Source organism: Saccharomycodes ludwigii, chromosome V (assembly GCF_020623625.1).
Source record: "Saccharomycodes ludwigii strain NBRC 1722 chromosome V, whole genome shotgun sequence".
In the NCBI taxonomy this organism is placed as follows: Eukaryota; Fungi; Ascomycota; class Saccharomycetes; order Saccharomycodales; family Saccharomycodaceae; genus Saccharomycodes; species Saccharomycodes ludwigii.
The window spans coordinates 173,760-192,697 of NC_060204.1; the positions used below are offsets into that span (position 1 = coordinate 173,760).

The following is an 18,938-nucleotide window of genomic DNA, read 5'->3' on the forward strand; positions in this document are numbered from 1 at the left end:
CTTTTCTGTATATGGATGTATACTTTGTCTAACATAAATTTTTATTTTTTTTTTATAAAAATCGTTTATAATATTTTTTTTTTTTTTTTTTTTTTTAAATCTTGTTTTTATTTTAATATAAATTAGGCCTAGATTTGATTAAATTTTTATAACTATGATTCCAACGGTAATTACGAGGTTGAGGAATTTAGTTGCTTCACATTCTAAATATACTTAATATTGGTGAATTTTACAGGAGAATTTTGATATGAGCACGCTTATTATTAATTAATTTGGTTAATTATAAGGCTAAATAAAAAAAAAAAAAAAAAAAAAAAATTTTTTTTTTAACTTTTGGAATAGCTGTCTGGCGAAAGTGCCAGGTAAATCGCCTCAGCCTCTTGTGGCGAAATTAAACTATCTAAAATACTTCGGCAGCTTTCCTTTGTTGATTTGCTTAACAAAGTGTTATTTACAGTAAAGACTATTCTACTTAATGTAGCAATTAACTCTGTTTTGATTCTATCGTTTCCGGACAAAATCATAATCTTGTTACTATTAAAATGTTTATTATCTGTGGTTGACGTTGAGCTAACTTCATTAGTATGATTATCGTTACCAGTGTTTTTCATACTTCCCCTAACAATGCTTAAAGTGTAACTCTCCGACATTAAGTACACATGATAAATAATTTTGATCGATAAAGTTACCAGTTTTAGCCTATCTTGTTGTTCATCACGATTATGGTTGTTTTCGCCCAAAAGTAATGGATATTCAAAGGATAGCAAGGAAGAAACATTCCCAATCATATAGTCGATGGAAATGCCAGTATTATCAGACTCAAGGCTGTTTGCGGAAATAGTCAATAAAAACTCTTTGATATCTTGTAAAATTTGTAGTTTCAACCGAGATAAGTGAGACAATATATAAATAGGAACTTTATTTTCTGGCTCATAAATCACATGTTTTTCAAATAATTGGTCTATTAGTTTGATATTCCCATTATTGCCGACCCTTCTTGACAAACTATGAATGTTGTATTTGGGAGGTAAAATTTTCAATGAGTGTTGAATATTGATATCTAGGAAAGTAGAGATCTTGGTAAACTTTTCTGACCACCAATGCTGTGGAATCTTGTTATTAACGATTTTTACTAAATGAGAAAAAATCATACAAACATTAAATATAATCTGTGGTATTGGTTGAAATGATATCGTAAAGGTTTTATTACATAAATAATTTAAATCTTCTTGAAGGGGGGTTAAATCTATATTTCCTGTCGAGTTTATGTTGATACTGCATGTGTATAGATTTTCAGATATTGCTTCTAAAATATCAAACGAATACATCACAATCAATATATCTATAAATTCAGTCTGAAATGTTGGAACGGAAACTGTTGTTGGATAATAACCTTCATCAAAGTATTCATCATCCATTATGTTGAAACCCTTGGCAGCGGTATCGCTATTGTTGTGTCTATGTTGTTTGTTACTTGCGGTATTCAGATTAGTATTGCTATCGTTACCATTATCAGAAAAGGGAGAATATCTGTCAAATCTTATGGGCAAATCAGTGTTATCAACTGTATAAAGCCAATTCCCGTTTTCTAAATATTTTTTGCTATCGATAATGGTAGTATCACTCCGGAAAACGGATCTGTGATCAAAATTATTGCTACCTCCATGTTTGCTAATATTTGCTACAGCACTGTTGAAAGTATTTGCAAAGTTCGTGTTGTTAGTTGTAAAGGAAGGCGTTGCCTTTGGTTTTGTTAGCACACTGTCTAATTGGTACACAAAATTTTTGATAGCTTTAAACAAATCCAATAATAATTGGGAATCAGTAGCACTAGGTCTAAATTTTATTATTATGTAAACCAGTACAAGCATAAATGGAATTGGGAGTAATTCTGTAGGAGTGGTTTCAAAAATTTGATTTATAATTTGCAGTAAATAATCTAAAATGAATTCTATAAACTTGTTTAGTGTTAAAGAAGATACAATACTCAAGGCAAAGGCATGAAAGCCAGGACCAATTTTTTGACCTTTAAATTCCAGTTCATCTAAGTAATGCATTGTTAACTTACAGCAACCTGGTATTTTATGTTTCCATAACGTTTCTAAAAGTAATAGGTTGTCGTTATGTGAAGAATTTTTCAAAATGAATTTTTTGGTATTTAGTTTTAAACGAATTGGTGGTGTTGGTAAGGAGGAGGGGGAAGAGGGGGAAGAGAGGGAAGAAAAGTGAACTAAGGTAGAGCTACCAGATTCTTTATTTTCTAAAAGTTTTCTTTTTTTTAAAACATTTTCGGGATTAGTTATTACTGCGGTGGTAGTAACATTGGAAGGTATTTGTGAATCTGCTGGTAACGATTGATGCATATGGTTTTTCATACGAAGCTTTAAAAATTGCCTTTCACTTTCTAATCTATTTAGTTCTTGTTTAAGGTTGTTAATAGTTCCCAAATTCTGGTCTGATAAAGTTTGTTTTTCCATTAGATAATTTTTTCTATCGTTTTCCCTTTTCAATGTTAGTTCATTAATTTTATCCCTTAAAACTGCAACCTCTCCTTTAGCCATTGCAAGCTCATCGTTGCGAATTAATTGGGAGGGGAGTATTTGTAAAATATCACCGTTATTTTCATCTGTGCTTGTAGCATAATGAGACTGTGGCATTGAGACTTGAACGTTTGTTTGTATCATAGGTTTGTTTTGCATTGCGTCTTGTTCTTTTTTTTTTTTATCAGTATATTTATCCAATTCTAAAAGTAAATCATCAACATCCTCGTCATCGTCATCATCCACAAGGTTATTATTATTAAGCTGATAATTGTTCATCTGTGTTAATATATTTGTCTTTGTCGATATACTTTTGGTGATAGGATAATGTAGTTGGTTACATAGTAATTGTTAAAATTGGTTAATAATAATAATTAAAAAAAAAAGGAATAAAAAAAAAAGGCAAAAAAAAAAAAAAAAAAAAAAAAAAAGAGGAAAAAGAAAAAGAGAGGTGGAGGGGAGATATATATACAGGTGATTATTAGATACTACTTGAGAATAGGATAAAGTTATATGCTAGTTCTTTACACTAAGATGTTAGTAATCGTTAAGCGTTATAAAAATATTGGCATTTTCAGTACTAATAAAATATTACAATAATAGATTGATAATCTTAATTCATACAAAGTTATTCTTACAAATTGTCGTTTCTTTTTTTTTTTTTTCCTTTTTTTTTAGGACAAAAGAAAAAAAAAAATCCCATCCGAGTCAAATTATTTTTATTTATTTATTTATTTATTTATTTATTTATTTATTTTTTTTTTTTTTTTTTTTTTTTTCTAAAAATTAATTTTTTCTTTCACTTTTAACGTCTGATAATATAAAAAAATTTTAAATAAAACTGTTTCTATTGATTCGACACTGTCAAAGAAAAAGAGAAACCCCCCTGTAGCCTATCAAGACGAGATAATAGCACGCATATATATCATCAATGGTTGAAGATTCTAAAATTAGAGACACGCTAAAAAATGGAACTAGTGGAACAACCTCCAGTACAACCAGGCCTGCGTTACCGGCTTCTATGATTCCTAAGCCACCGCCAGTGTTAACTAGTAAGGACAAAAACACTCAACGATTAATTGTTGTACTTTGCCAAGCTTCATTGGAATCACACATAATATCATCTTCCCATGGTCAGGATAAGTATGCATTATTAAATTGTGACGATCACCAGGGCTTTTTAAAGAAAAGTGGTAGAGATATAAGTGAAGCAAGACCGGATATTACACACCAATGTTTATTGACACTTTTGGATTCCCCAATAAATAAAGCTGGTAAATTACAGGTTTATATTCATACAGCAAAGGGTGTTTTGATTGAAGTAAATCCAAGTGTCCGTATTCCAAGAACTTTTAAAAGATTTAGTGGGTTAATGGTACAATTATTGCACAAATTGAGTATTAGAAGCGTTAATAGTGAGGAAAAGTTGCTAAAAGTTATCAAAAACCCTATAACCGATCACTTGCCCACTAAATGTCGTAAAGTTACTTTGTCCTTTGATTCGCCAGTGGTTAGCGTACAAGATTATATTACAAATAATTTGGATAAGGATGAAAGTATTTGTGTCTTTGTTGGATCCATGGCTAGAGGTGCCGATAATTTTGCAGATGAATGGGTTGATGAAAAAATCGGTGTTTCCAATTATCCATTGAGTGCTTCTGTCGCATGTTCTAAGTTTTGTCATGGTGCAGAAGATGCCTGGGGTATTATTTAAGAAAGAATGTAATTTATTTCTTTAATTCATTTTTCATTAACTTCATAGAAATTTTATCTTTACCTTTTTTTTTTTCTCTCTTTTAATAAATTATAATATATTATACATATTTTTTTTTTATTTTTTTTTGTAAAGAAGGGAAAGGGGAGATTGTTTTATTTCTAAGCTTAAGAATTGTTGGAAATATAGAGTATTATTGCCAGTTGTAAGACTTAGTGACATTTATTTTTTAATTATTTTCGATATTATTTATTCCATTTGATATAATAACAAATATAAATCTTATAATTAAAGCTTGTCCGTTGTTCTCCGAACTAACACGGGAAACTTTTTTCTGACGTTTTAAATTTGTCTCAAGAAAGTTTGAAGTGTCAGGCCCTTTTTTTTTTTTTTTTTTTTTTTTTTTTTTAATTTAAACAAACATATGTTACAAATTAACTCAGGTAATAAACCAAGTATAGAGCATTATCTGTATATAATTGACTAAACAAAAATGATAATGGGAGAGAGCGAAATGGTACATAAATAGGACCTTTTTTGTCTTTTTTTTATTTTTTTTTATTTTATTTTATTTTATTTTATTTTCTGTCTACAAATTCTAATATACATGTTTCGTTTCTTATTAAATTACTCTGGAATAAAACATATCACAAAAAGATCGCATATAAACATACAATATGTACCTTTCACAAGCACATGTCAAGCCATATTTAACCTTAAAAGATAGGTTTTCTCAGGTGTGGTTAAATAAATACACAATCACAATAATTTTACTCTTAATAAAAATAGTTTTATTTACATTTTCAATTAAACAAAGTCTAACCACAATAAAAGAAAATATCGATGGTAGCATTTGTCAATACTATAATCTAATGGTATATGATTCTCCACATTATATTAGCAAAGCAGCAAATTATTTGATTTATGAATCTTTAATAGAAACAGTAAAAGCGAGTTTAACTGCATTAAGTTTGCTAATATATGTTTTTGAAAAATTAAGCATATTTGTATTTGATTTGTGGTTTGGTACCTATGCATGCTTATTTGTTAGTGCTGTTGATGGTTCTATTAATGTTGCTACCAATGTTACAGAAAAACTCGTCAATTTAACTAATACTACGGTCCATTCAATTGCAAACGAACTGGATGATGGTTTACAAGATATAAGTGACGTTATTAATAATATTATTAAAGTAGCAAATAAAATAGAGGATTTTTTTACTAGTGATAGTAGCAATAGTAATAATGCATCTGATTCAATTAATGACGTCAATTTAACCATCACCAAGTTATCCGATTTTTATATCTCTTCCGACATCAATGAGAAATTACAAAATCTAAGTGATAACACACCAACCTTTACAGAATTGAAAAATAAGACTAATTATTGGATATCCGAGCCATTTGAATATGTTCGCAATAAAATAACAACTATAAATTTGACTGAAAGCCTTGGGAGTAATAATTCTGTGTTATCTTTAGACAAAATGTATACGATTCCCTTGTACAATAACGGCAGTAGTGTTAATACCGATAATGATTATTGTACACAGAATATTGTGCCTGAATTTAATAAAATATTCGATGAATTCACTAAGATTATAAAAATAATCAATATAATTATTATAATCTTACTTGTTATTTGTGCCGTTGCTGCTTTAATACCAGAAATGTGGAAAGAAGTTATCTTTTGGAAAAAGTTGAAGAAGTTGAATACAAGAGTTGATCATAATATTGAGATAAAAGGAAGAATACTCGATGATAAGATGGGTTTAAACAGTGGTACAAATAACAACGTTAATGGGGACAATGTCTCAGCGACAGCATATATGTCATCATCCTCCACAATAACAAATCCGTTTAAAGATGAAAGTTATCCTAGTACTGCTGGTAGTAGTGAAAGTGATAACATCGAGACTTATACCAATGTTTTTAATATCTGGCAATACAGATTATCCAAAGTTTTATTATCAAATAAGAAAACATCAAAGATAAGTAATATCAAAGTAAAATGGTTGGTTCAATATATTTTTTCTACAAGAGCATTGATTATTTTAGGCATATCTTTATTAGGATTAGCTTGTTGTATTATTCAATATATCATTTTACATGTAATTGACAAGCATTTACAAAACTCTGGATCTTCCGATCACGGCAACACAACAACAACAATTTTGCAAAATAAAATAGGTACTGCAGTACAAAAAAGCTTGATAATATGGTCCAATAACACTAATTCGTATATTGAAACTGTTGAACAGCAATTTAACAAACAACTGTTTGGGTATGTTGAAGAAACCACCAGTTCATTAAATAGTACCATAAATAAAGTGATTACAGAAATGGATTCCATAATTGCAAAAGCTTTTAATAACACTATGTTGTACAACCCAATGAAAACAATTGTAGGATGTGTAATTGAAAATAAATTATATGCAATAGAAGACGGTATAACTTGGGTTCATGATAAATGTCAAATAAACATACCAACAATAGATCCCAATAACATTATTAAACAAATAAATAATAATGACAGTACTAGTAGCTCGGCTTTATCCGATGCTGTTGCAAAATTTAAGGTTGAATTACAAAAATTAGTTGCAAATTATAAATCTAGTGTTAACGTTGAATTAGCCATTAGCTTGATATTATTTGGTATCTGGTTATTACAAATTCCTATAGGTTTAATGATTTTCAATATGAAAACAAAGGATTTATCGCCGTCTTTGCTTAAAAAGTTAAACTGGAGAAAACATGGGAATTCATAATTTCTACGTGTTGGAAGGTATTAAATTATAGTGACGTATATATATTGTCTATCTTTTATTAGAACAAATTTAAAAAAAAAAAAGCTTATAGCCGTAGATGATTTAAATCTCTCTTTTGAAAAACAAATAAAAGTGGCTGAGTTGTAAATTACTTTTTTAGGGAATTAAAAGATATACAGATATTTTCTTTTTCTGATTTCTTTTGAGGCTTAAAAAAAAAAAGAAAAAATAATTCAGGGACAAAAAAGTTTAAAATGGCAATAATTACAATAAAATATAATAATTTTTTTATTTACGCGAGGGGCAAAGCAAGCATTTTTTTTATTTTTTTATTTTTTTTTAATGAGAAAGAAATAAAAAGTATGATTTGGAAAGAGGTGTGAACGTCTATCTGTGTCATTTTTAACACACCCGTTACCGTTCTTTGCTTATCCAATATCTTTCGTACCTCTTTTTTTTCTTTTTTCTTTTTTCTTTTTCCCTTTTACTTCATGCAAGTACTTTATATATGTTTAGCCTGTGGAAACTAAATTTATATAAGAATTATTCAAATACAATTCTTAAAAAAAAAAATAAAGAAAAATAATTAAAAAAGGATCATATTCCTTCTGTCATATAAAAGATGAAACGTATCTTTTCTAAAAATAAAGATCGTGTTGAAGATGGAGGTGGAAATAACGACAGTTTCTTAACCCCCCCTAGGATTTTCAGTGGTAAAAATAGTGGCTCTTCTAGTTCTAGTAGAAAAGCATCTACCTCTTCAACTACTGACAATAGTAATGAAAAAAAAGTATCAAGACCAAGATCAGGGTCATTTGGTAAACTATTTAGATCAATGAGTGATTCTAATAATGATGCTGACAATCCCGAGATACTACAATCAAGCAATAACAAAACCGTATTATCACCCGAATTAATACCGATCGTTACTTTACTATCTGCACAAGCCCATAGAAGATACAAAGTTGGTACATTCCTGCTTTTAAAAGATTTGAATAACGATGGGGAAACTTCCGATAGAGAATGGATAGAATGTTTTGGTGTTTTGATCGGTACACAATTGGCTTTGTGGGAGGCTTCTAAGCTGGATATACCAAAGCCTAACGACAGTACAAAGAATAACGATAAGAGCAATTCTCGTGATTCCTTTTTGGCTGAAAGTTTGTTTAATGCAGCTTCGAGGCCTAAATATCTCAATTTTTCAGATGCAAAATTTAAAGTTTTAAACGAAAAGGGCAATAAGCAATATACCTTGGTAGTAAGTACTACTATGAAAAATCGGTATTTCTTGAAATTTAGTAATAAGAAAAGTTTTGATTCGTGGCATGCTGCTTTTAGATTATGTTTATTTGAGTACATTTCTTTACAAGAAGGCTATACCGGTGCATTTTTGTCTACAAAGGGTTCTAAATTGAGCGATATAGCTGTAATTTTAGCCGATACTAAATTTAACCATGAAGACTGGGTTAGTGTTAGATTTGGATCCGGTACGCCATGGAGAAGATGCTATGCTGTTATCCAACAGCCTCAAAAAAAAAGTACTAAAAAAAAAAACTATTATGGAAATATCACTTTTTATGAAAACGATAAGAAATTGAACAAGTCCCACATTATAGCTGTGATCAATTCCGCAAAATCAGTATATGCTATTTATCCATCTTCGCCGCTATTAATTGACAATTCCACAATGTTAAAATTGGAAGGCAATATAGCTTTCAATGTAAAAGATACAGATAAAGATAAAAAAAAGAAGGATAAGGAAAAAAGTGCCGTTGAAGACGCTGGTGAAATTTTTATTATGCCAGAATTGCACTCTGCAGTTCCTGGTTATGATACTATTATTAGATTTCTAGTACCATCTTTGAATGCTTTCCAATTGTATGGTAGACCTAAAAGGTTGATCTCTGATAAGGATGATCCTAACTCCTTGTTATTTGGACTACCCACTTTGCCCAAAGTTCACTATTTGGAAGTCAAGGATGTGTTATCTGCAGCTAAATCAAGCGAAAGCGGCCATTGGAGTAGCTATGAATGGAGAGACCATATTAAAGAAATATTATTGGATAAAATGCAAAGTGGGTATTCGGGGTGCGGCTCAACTACCGGATACTCGGGCGCCTTATCATCGCCTGGGTTATCTTCCACAGAACTATTTTCTTCTAACGCTGTACTTGCACCAAATATTCCAACAACTCCGAAAGTATCTTCACCTTTAAGTAAGCATAGTAACTTTGTATTTGATCGAAACGTTAGTTTGAAAAGTGGCGATAGTGTTAGCGACCACAGCAGTAACACTAAGAGTAAAACTAAGTTATCGTCTTCTTCGTCTAAATTGAAAATCCTGGATCGCGAGACTACTAGCCCATATGAAACTGCCATATTGGCTGGCAATTCCTCAACTTCCTTACTGTCTGATGAAGATGTCACAAATAGCACACATCAACTGACCATTCCTAAGAATAGATCACCTTTATCTAAACGTGATAACAAAAGTAATTTTAGTGTTAATAATAAACCAAATATGAAGCTAAATATATCAGAGGATGAATATGATACTACCGATAATATTATGAGACCAGAAATGCTAACTCCTTATTACACCCCAAGAGAAACAGCTGAATTTAGCAAAATCACCACTCCCAAAAGTCCTTATGAGCAGTATAAGACTCTTGATGGCTTTTCAAATGATAATGATAATAGTTTTGGTGTTGACAATAAATCTGCCGTCATCGACTCACAGGATATGCCTGTTATGACCGGATCCAAGCTTGATATAAGCAGACAGTCATATGATGATACAACAACCAATGATGACTTTGATGAAGATGATGATAATAATAGTGTTATTAATAACGATATGATCAATCAAGAAACTTATCACGATATCAGTAAAAACAATGAATACTTTACGCCCTCATTAACTGTTGACCCTGATTTCAAGTTCGAGGGTTCTACTTCTTCGAGGTCTGTATCGCCAATGAACAGTGAACGTTTAGAAAGTATGATTATTAATAACTACACATATCAAAGGCAGGAAATTAATAGAAATTCCGACTTTAATTCCAAGGAAAATACACCGGCTTCTCATCTAAATAATGAACTTAGGTTGAAAGATAAGCTAGCACTCAATGAAGCGAAGGACGCTAATAAGGAGAATGAGGAAGAAGAAGAAGAAGAGGAGGAGGAGGAGGAGGAGGAAGACGCCGATGATGATAAAGTTATAAACAACAATAACCATATTCTAAATGATTTTCACAACTTATCACGCACTTTATCCACTTATGCTTTAAAAGGCAAACAAAACTCACAATTGAAGGTATTTGAAAAAGAGACCTTACCCTTAAATCTACCAGATATAAACAAAAGCGTGGGAAGTTTAATATCTGAAGAAATATTTGTTAGCGCTAATAATAGTGATGCCTCAAGATTTGGTGAGGATAAAAAGTTTGAAAAATCTTATGAATCTAATGATTCTAAAGATTATGAAACTGGTGGAAAATACTTTCAAGGAGAATTTTTTAAGAATGACTCTAGTCTTTATAGTGATGAGGACGAAGAGAATGTATTTGATGCTGATTATATGGAAGAGAGTTCTATTGCTGATGTAGCTAATCCATCAAAACCCGCAATTTTTGAGCCATACCAAGATAATAGTTTAAAACCTGAGTTCATTCAACCATCTAAAACTGATATTAATGTTTCTAGCAACAACAACAGTTTTACAAACAATAATTCAAGATACAAAGAAATGAATCCAGAAATATCGAATACTTCCAAGACAGGTGCTGATACGAATGCTTTTGTAAGTCATGCAAAAGGTAGACCAATTCCACCGGTCCAAATACAAGCTTCTTATAAGCCGATAAATGCCAGTCATATGGCCTCTATGCCTCAGCACCAAAAGTTGAAAGTAGAGATACCGGTCCAAAACAATGTTAATTTTGGCACAATCAACAATAATCGTATACCGCCACCGGCAACACTACAGCCGCAACGAACATTACAACAAAAAGTTGAGTATTCACCAACCAGCAATATCAACAAGGGTAATAAGTTTAATGCACCAGTCCCAATGAGTCCGCAACAGGGTAGAGTAAATATGCACCCACAACAACAAAAACAGATGGGGAACAGGCCATATCCGCCATCTCTTAATTCACCTCAACAGCAATATCCTTACGGAAAAATGAATTCACAAGTAAATCAAGGTTTTAATCGGCCATATGGACAACCAATGGCACAAAATCATCAGCTGTACGGACAGGCGTCTCAACCCAAATATTCAGTAAACAGAAAACCTTTTGTTGCATCTACTAACAAGAGTTTTATACCACCACAAAACCAACATGGAAAAGCACATCTGGGTAACAATATGTATCCGCAACAACGCCAGGGACAAGCACCCATGGGTAACAATATGTATCCACAACAACGTCAAGGACAAGCATATGTTAGTGGCAATATGTATCCACAGTATTATCCTCCATCAGGAAGTAACGGCGGAAGATTACAACCGATGAAAAGTATGCCTACACCGCCTATTAAGACAAACAGAATACCTATAACGCATAATAATAATATGAATAATAATTTTAACAAGAATAATGCCAAAAGTGGTACTGGCAGCGGTGTATCTTCAGGATTTTCTCAGTTCATGCCACCTCCTTCTAATGGCAAAAACCCATATGGTAATTCATGAGCTGGAATAATTGAAAATTTTCATTTTTCATTTTTCATTTTTCATTTCTCATTTTTATTTTTTATTGCCCCCGCTTGTAATATTACTATATCATTACTATTGTATATTATATGGTTGATTTTATTATTCCTTACAATTGTTGCTTTTTATTACTCTTATTATTATACTAATAATTTTACTTATTTTTATATTTGCGATATATATATAATTTTTTTTTTTTTTATAGAGTTCTTGGAATTATCATTATTATTATTTTTTTTTTTCTTTTTATCTTTTTTGACACTATTCCGGTTGTTACGGTTTACTTGAAGTCCGAGGTTAGTTCGTTTACATGAAGAGCACCCAGGTGTATTTTATTTATTTTTCGTTCAAAGGCCTTATGGACAAAAATTTCATCTATGCTTTATAATAATCAGTTATCACTCAGAAATCCGTACTCTTTTTTCTTTCTTTTTCTTTTTCTTTTTTTCTTTCTTTTTCTTTTTCTTTTTCTCTTTTTTCTTCTTCTTCTTCTTTCTCCCTAAAAAATACAGAAAATTTTCGATATTATTGTATTTAGTGACAGCTCCTAAAGGCACCAACTTCAAATGACACTTTTGCTTCGAAGGTTAAATATTAGCAATCTTACTCGAGGATCAATTCTAAAGGTCAAGATATCTACTTCAAGATCTATACATTTAAACTCGAGACCACTATTAACATTAAAGGCACCACAATTAAGTTTTAAAGTGAACCCATTGACCAATTGGCCTTATTATAACAAAAGAACTTATTCTTCTTCAGCATTGAACGATGTTCCTGCTACTAGTGCAAAGACAGTAAATAAAAAAAAGCCGCCTCCCAAAAAAGTGCTTTTTGAGTTGAAAAGAATATTTGAGTTAGCTAAGCCTGAAAGTAAAGTGCTCTTCTTGGCATTGGCTTTAATTTTAATATCCAGTGGTGTAAGTATGCTAATCCCATCGGTGATTGGAAAACTGTTGGATGTTGCACAGAAGAACGTTACAATTAAAGAAGGAGCAGTGGGAGAAAACATAGTAACAGTGGAAAAAAATGAAAAAGAACTTGAAGATGACAAAGATGATACTATATTGTTTGGACTTACATCTGTGCAATTTTATTCTTGCCTAGGGTTAATTTTTGTTAGTGGTGCCATTGCTAATGTTTCTAGAATTATTTTGTTGAAAGTTACCGGTGAAAAAATTGTAGCTAGGCTAAGGACGAGGCTATTGAAATCAGTATTATCACAAGACGCTACATTTTGGGATAAGAACCGTACTGGTGATATTATTTCTAGATTGAGTGCTGATTGTTCGATTGTTTCTAAAACTATTACTACAAATATAAGTGATGGTTGCAGAGCGGTATTGCAAGGTGCAGTTGGTGTGGGCATGATGGGCTATATATCTTGGCATTTGACCTGTGTAATGCTGTTGCTAATTCCACCTATAGGTGTGATGGCTGGTATTTATGGGAGAAGGGTTAAAAACTTATCAAGAGACTTGCAAAAGCAAATTGGGGATTTAACAAAAGCTAGTGAGGAGCAATTGAGTGCTGTTAAAACCATTCAAAGCTATGGAGCCGAAAGATTAGAGATTCATAGGTATGCTGGTGAAGTAAGAAAGGTTTTCAATGTGGGTTTCAAAGAAGCGTTAACGAGTGGTGGTTTTTTTGGAGCCACTGGGTTAATGGGAAATATTGCGTTAATAGCATTATTAGTTAGCGGTACTTCGATGATTTCTAGCGGATCATTAAGTGTTGGTGATTTATCAAGTTTCATGATGTATGCTGTTTACACAGGTAGTTCCTTATTTGGGTTATCCAATTTTTATAGTGAATTGATGAAAGGTGCAGGCGCAGCAACAAGAGTTTTTGAATTATATGATAAACAACCGTTAATACACCCTACTCTGGGTAAAATTGAATTTGCGAAAACATTTGGTAGTAAAACACCAATAATTAAGTTTGAAAATGTCAGTTTTAAATACCCAACTAGACCAGATGTTAATATTTTTAATCATTTAAATTTGACCATTTACCCTGGTGAACAAATTTGTATCGTGGGTCCTAGTGGGGGCGGTAAGTCCACTATAATGTCGTTACTACTAAGATTATATGATGTAGATAAGGGACAGGTAATGATTGGTGATTATGATATTCGTGCTTTCAATTTAAGAAAATATCGTAGAATGTTGGGTGTTGTTCAACAAGAACCAATGTTATTTAATGGTACAATCTTAGATAATATTCTGTATGGGTTGCCGAAAAGGGATGAGTATACTAAAGAACAAATTATGGAAGCGTTACAAAAAGCTAATTGTGAAAAATTTTTGATTGGATTCCCGGATGGGCTATACACACAGGTGGGACCTAGGGGTACCCAATTAAGTGGTGGCCAGAAGCAAAGAATAGCTTTAGCTAGAGCATTTTTAATGGATTCGGACATACTACTATTAGATGAAGCCACCAGTGCTTTAGACACACAAAGCGAACAAGTTGTTGCTAAATCTTTGTTAGAAAGAGCAGAAAGAGGGAAGACTACAGTATCTATTGCGCACAGAAGGAGTACAATTGAGAATAGTACAAGGGTGATTGTTTTGAATAAAGAGGGCGGTGTGGCTGAATCGGGCACATTTTTAGAATTAATATCCGACCCTGAATCAGATTTAAATGCGCTACTAGCTAGTAAAGGAGTATAAATAACTAAAAAAAAAGGAGGATAAAAAAGAAAAAGACGAGAGGGATGCAGAAAGAGTATTGTTCGTTAGAGGAAAGATAAGAGATAAGAATGTGGACTATATAAAAATGTATATTTATATCTTGGCTTATCTTAGATATATTGATTATTAATTAGTATGAATAGACTTGTGTTTTTTTTAAGAGGGCAAAAGGTTTATTTGATTTGTATAAAACTGGCGCTGTTAAAATGAAAATGCAGAGATGCGGTATTATTGTCAGACAGTGTATATCTCACACACTAATAATACTAGTAGTTATTTTCTTTTAAGGAAATGATAAGAAATATCGATGGTGAGTTGAATCTTAAACGACGGTGCTTTTTTTACACGTGGAAATCTTAAGAGAAATTTAAAAGAAGGAAAGAGAATTTCTTTTTTTTTTTTGTCATGCACCCACAATTTTAAAAAACTTTTTTTTTTTTTTTTTTTCTTTGTAATAAAAAAAAGTGTGGGAATATATTTTTTTCACAGATTTCCACCACAGTTTTGTAAATATTATTTTGTTGTTGATGTCTGTGGTTGCGTTGGGATAGAAACAGACTGTAACACCGCGTACGAGGTTTGTAAGGGGGGGGGGGCGAATAGAAAGAGAGAGAGAGAAAGACACCGCTCGGCATCCCGCCATCATACAAAAAGAAAAATAAACTGAAAGAATTGTCCAAAAGTGTATTATTATAAACCACCGCCTCCCTTCTTTTATATCGACGCTTTCTTTCTTTTATAAGCTCAATCATAATTAATAATACCTTCTATTTCAAATTACCTATCCAAATCATGCATACCACTTTTTTTTTCTTTTTTTCTTCTTCTTTTTAACACACTTTTATATATATATACTCTTAAAAAAAAAACCATTTAAAAGAAAAGTAATAAATCTCAAGTTATTGTTGAAATTGTAAAATATTATTTTCGTTAATCTCTATCTTTTAACCAATCTTAATACTTCTTGTCTACATATACATATATATTTATGTAATCTATTCTTTTTAGTTTCCAATCACTAATCTTTTTTTCTTTTTTCCTTTTTTTTTTTTTCTTTTTTTTTTTCCTCGTCTAAAAGAATATATTACATAACCATAAAGAGACACAACTAAACATAGTATCGTAAAAGTATCACAACAATTAATTATAAGACTATACAAATGCAGACTACACAAAAACCCTTTAAACAGCTGGATCCTAATACTTTCAAAGACACAAATCCATTTATTTCCCTAGTTCATAACCAAAAGATCGTAGAAGTCCCCCAGTTCACTTTAGAATCAGGCATTAAAATCAAAAATGTGCCGATTGCCTATAAAAGTTGGGGTAAATTAAATCAAAGGGGTGATAATGTTCTGGTATTGTGTCATGCATTGACTGGTTCTTCAGATGTTTCTGATTGGTGGGGCCCCCTTTTAGGAGCCGGTTTAGCTTTTGATCCAACCAAATTTTTTATTATATGTTTAAATTCTATGGGTTCCCCCTATGGGTCGTTTTCGCCATTAACTATAAATTCCAAAACTGGTAAACCTTATGGCCCAGAGTTTCCATTGTGCACGGTAAGGGATGACGTTCTTATTCATAAATTGGTTTTGGATAACTTGGGTGTACAAAAAATTTCATGCGTTATCGGTGGATCTATGGGTGGTATGTTAACTTTAGAATATGCTTCCATTTTTGGTTCTGATTACGTCAAGAGCTTCGTTGCTCTCGCTACAAGTGCAAGACATAGTGCATGGTGTATATCTTGGTCAGAAGCCCAAAGACAAAGCATATATTCCGATCCCAAGTATTTAGATGGATATTACTCATTGAATGATCCACCCTCTGCTGGTCTAAGTGCTGCAAGAATGAGTGCTTTATTGACTTATAGATCTAGAAATAGTTTTGAGGAAAGATTTGCCAGGAGGACTCCAACCAAAGAAAACTTGTTAAAATCTAAAAGTATACTGTTATCCGATGACACTTCGGCAAAAGAATTAACGGGAACAGGTGAGTCAAAGGGTGCACACAATGATGAGGAGAATTCTAATGTTTTGGAACAAAAAAATTTGGAAATTCATAATGATGGGCATAGAAGGGGAAGCAGAAGAAGTAGTAATAACACTGGTTTGCTTGGAACTACAAACTCTGAAACTTCATCTAACTCGTCAATAACGTCCGACAACGAAGACACTAGCTCTATAAAGTCCGCTAGTTCTAGTTCTTCTGTCATTACCAGTGCTGATAAAAGTAAGATTATTAAGCCTGCACAAACTTTTTTCTCTGCCCAAAGTTACTTACGTTACCAGGGTGAAAAATTTGTTAAGAGATTTGATGCAAATTGTTATATTTCCATCACTAGAAAATTAGATACACATGATTTGGCTAGAGATAGAGAGGAAGATATTGAAGATATAAGAGACGTTTTGAAATCCGATACTCAACCTTGTTTGATAATTGGTATTGAAAGTGACGGTTTATTTACATATTCTGAACAGGAATTCTTGGCGAAATATTTGCCCAATTCCACTTTGGAGAAAATAGACTCTCCAGAGGGCCACGATGCATTTTTATTAGAGTTTAAAAGGATAAATATTTTAATTAGGGATTTTCTAAGGACAAACTGTCCTCAGATTGTAAGTTCTAAAGGTGTTGAATGGAATGAAGAAATTCATATGGTGAAAAACAGTGTTTTTGGTGAAGCTGAGGAGGTAACTAACTGGTAAAAAAAAAAAAAAAAAAAATAAGCATATATATACATATATACATATATATTAATAATAATAAATCTAATTTGGGGAAATAATATATTTATATATAATTCAATAAGAGTTTCCTAATTCTTGTTGTAAAGAACTACGCGAATCTAGAACTTCTCTTGAGACTTCTTGTAGTGCCCTCAATTCTTTGTTACCAAATAAAAAACTTATTAACCCATCAAGTACACCAGTGACTGTGACAACTACAGTACTAAATAACCATAAAACACTTGACCAACCAGCTTTCTCGGCAGTGAAAGTTACCACCACATGAACACCAATAACATAGAGTGAAGAAATCAAAAAATGGAAACCTCTCCAAGTTTTTTGCCAACGTGCTGTTTTATTATAATCTTGTAAAATGCTTAGCATTTCATTGTAATTTTGTAGTTTTTGTATCAAAAATTCCCTGCTTTCAACTTCCATTTTACTCTTATTAATGTTATTAATAGGTTTAAATTGTAATGTACAACTGTAAGCAAAATGATCTGAAAAACTGCCAATATTAGGAATCCTTTCGGTAAATTTTACGCTCGCATCAACCGTTTCTAGTTTATTGGGATCTATTAAAGCATAGTCCAATCTACAAGCTTCCCAAGGTTTTCTTTGAGCTCTCCAAGTATTTAGTATGGAATCACAAGTGGTACCACCATAAATTATTTGATGCCATGGAGTCATGGTTTTAATCCTATCCAAACTAACCAGATCATTTTGGTGTAATTGTTCAAAACTATCAACCAAGCCAGTTTCCATTGTTAAAAATTTGTGGGGTAAAGTTCCTGGCTTACTATTTAAATCCCCAACAACAACAACTGCATATCCAGCTTTACTGTATAATTTGGCTAATTTGGACAAATCCCAGGCTTGACAACTACGATGGCATAAATATGCAGCATCACCTTTTTGTGCATATGGGGCGTGCATGTGGCTATTCAAAATGCACAAGGAGGGCGTTTTTTCATTTAGGGGTTTTAATATGGTAACAGATAAACTTTTCCCAACATACCAATCTCCTCTCCAAAATGCACTTGGTCTCCCATTAATAGGGAAGCGATAGAGAAAAGTTTTTTCAATCGGAATCTTACTCAATATAGCCAAACCAGGTCCTGTTAATATTCCTGAAGAAAATAAACGACTGTAAGGATACACATGACGAGTCCTTGAAGTTATGTAATCCCAATCTTCTTGAACCCAGATCTCTTGTAAAGCAATAACATCATAATCATCATCATTGTCTGGAACGTGATAACTTTCTTGGTATGTTTCAGACGAACCATATAGTGATTCAGTCAGTGGAATTGCTCCAAATTTGCCGGATAATTTATCTGCAATTGCTCTTAATCTTATGGATCTGTGCTTGGAAACATATTTTAATCCCCAAGTATTGAACGTTAAAAATTTGACCTTTGGCATAGCATTGTCATGTGCCGTAGACATTTTATTAATTGTATCTTTTTTTTTTAATGCTTATATTCTATTAGTATTACTTTTACTATATATGTATATTATGTATGTGTTTTATATATAAATAAGCTATTCAAATTAATATAAGATTTCTAGCTTTTTGGCTGTTTGCGCGCGTGATTTTTTTTAATTTTATTTATTATTATAAAATAAAATTTATAATGGTAATAAAAAATAATACGATCTTAATATATATTAACATTTTTTTAAACGAAATAAATCACAAATCAAAGCAAGGTAAAACAACAGAAAGAAAAAAAGAAAAGAAAGAAGAAGGGATAAGGTTGCCATAACG

The 18,938-nt window shown here is 31.9% G+C and overlaps 7 protein-coding genes across 7 annotated transcripts; 5 read left to right on the top strand and 2 right to left on the bottom strand.

The window, feature by feature from the left end:
* Nucleotides 1-326: 326 nt before the first annotated feature.
* On the bottom strand, nt 327-2,819 carry LCD1 (Lcd1p; the record flags this gene model as incomplete). The annotated part of the gene is made up of 1 exon (XM_046079300.1): nt 327-2,819. One exon carries the CDS (start codon nt 2,817-2,819, stop codon nt 327-329), a length of 2,493 nt encoding a protein of 830 aa, XP_045933523.1.
* A 652-nt stretch (nt 2,820-3,471) lies between these two features.
* EMG1 (18S rRNA pseudouridine methyltransferase) lies at nt 3,472-4,254 on the top strand (the record flags this gene model as incomplete). The annotated part of the gene is made up of 1 exon (XM_046079299.1): nt 3,472-4,254. The coding sequence occupies one exon, from the start codon at nt 3,472-3,474 to the stop codon at nt 4,252-4,254; it is 783 nt and encodes a 260-aa protein (XP_045933524.1).
* Nucleotides 4,255-5,126: 872 nt separating this feature from the next.
* PRM1 (pheromone-regulated protein PRM1) lies at nt 5,127-7,022 on the top strand (the record flags this gene model as incomplete). Its single annotated transcript, XM_046079298.1, has 1 exon — nt 5,127-7,022. The coding sequence occupies one exon, from the start codon at nt 5,127-5,129 to the stop codon at nt 7,020-7,022; it is 1,896 nt and encodes a 631-aa protein (XP_045933525.1).
* Nucleotides 7,023-7,644: 622 nt separating this feature from the next.
* SKG3 (Skg3p) lies at nt 7,645-11,721 on the top strand (the record flags this gene model as incomplete). Its single annotated transcript, XM_046079297.1, has 1 exon — nt 7,645-11,721. One exon carries the CDS (start codon nt 7,645-7,647, stop codon nt 11,719-11,721), a length of 4,077 nt encoding a protein of 1,358 aa, XP_045933526.1.
* A 587-nt stretch (nt 11,722-12,308) lies between these two features.
* Nucleotides 12,309-14,417, top strand: MDL1 (ATP-binding cassette permease MDL1; the record flags this gene model as incomplete). Its single annotated transcript, XM_046079296.1, has 1 exon — nt 12,309-14,417. One exon carries the CDS (start codon nt 12,309-12,311, stop codon nt 14,415-14,417), a length of 2,109 nt encoding a protein of 702 aa, XP_045933527.1.
* Nucleotides 14,418-15,598: 1,181 nt separating this feature from the next.
* Nucleotides 15,599-17,146, top strand: MET2 (homoserine O-acetyltransferase; the record flags this gene model as incomplete). Its single annotated transcript, XM_046079295.1, has 1 exon — nt 15,599-17,146. The coding sequence occupies one exon, from the start codon at nt 15,599-15,601 to the stop codon at nt 17,144-17,146; it is 1,548 nt and encodes a 515-aa protein (XP_045933528.1).
* Nucleotides 17,147-17,242: 96 nt separating this feature from the next.
* ISC1 (inositol phosphosphingolipid phospholipase) lies at nt 17,243-18,616 on the bottom strand (the record flags this gene model as incomplete). Its single annotated transcript, XM_046079294.1, has 1 exon — nt 17,243-18,616. The coding sequence occupies one exon, from the start codon at nt 18,614-18,616 to the stop codon at nt 17,243-17,245; it is 1,374 nt and encodes a 457-aa protein (XP_045933529.1).
* Nucleotides 18,617-18,938: the final 322 nt, after the last annotated feature.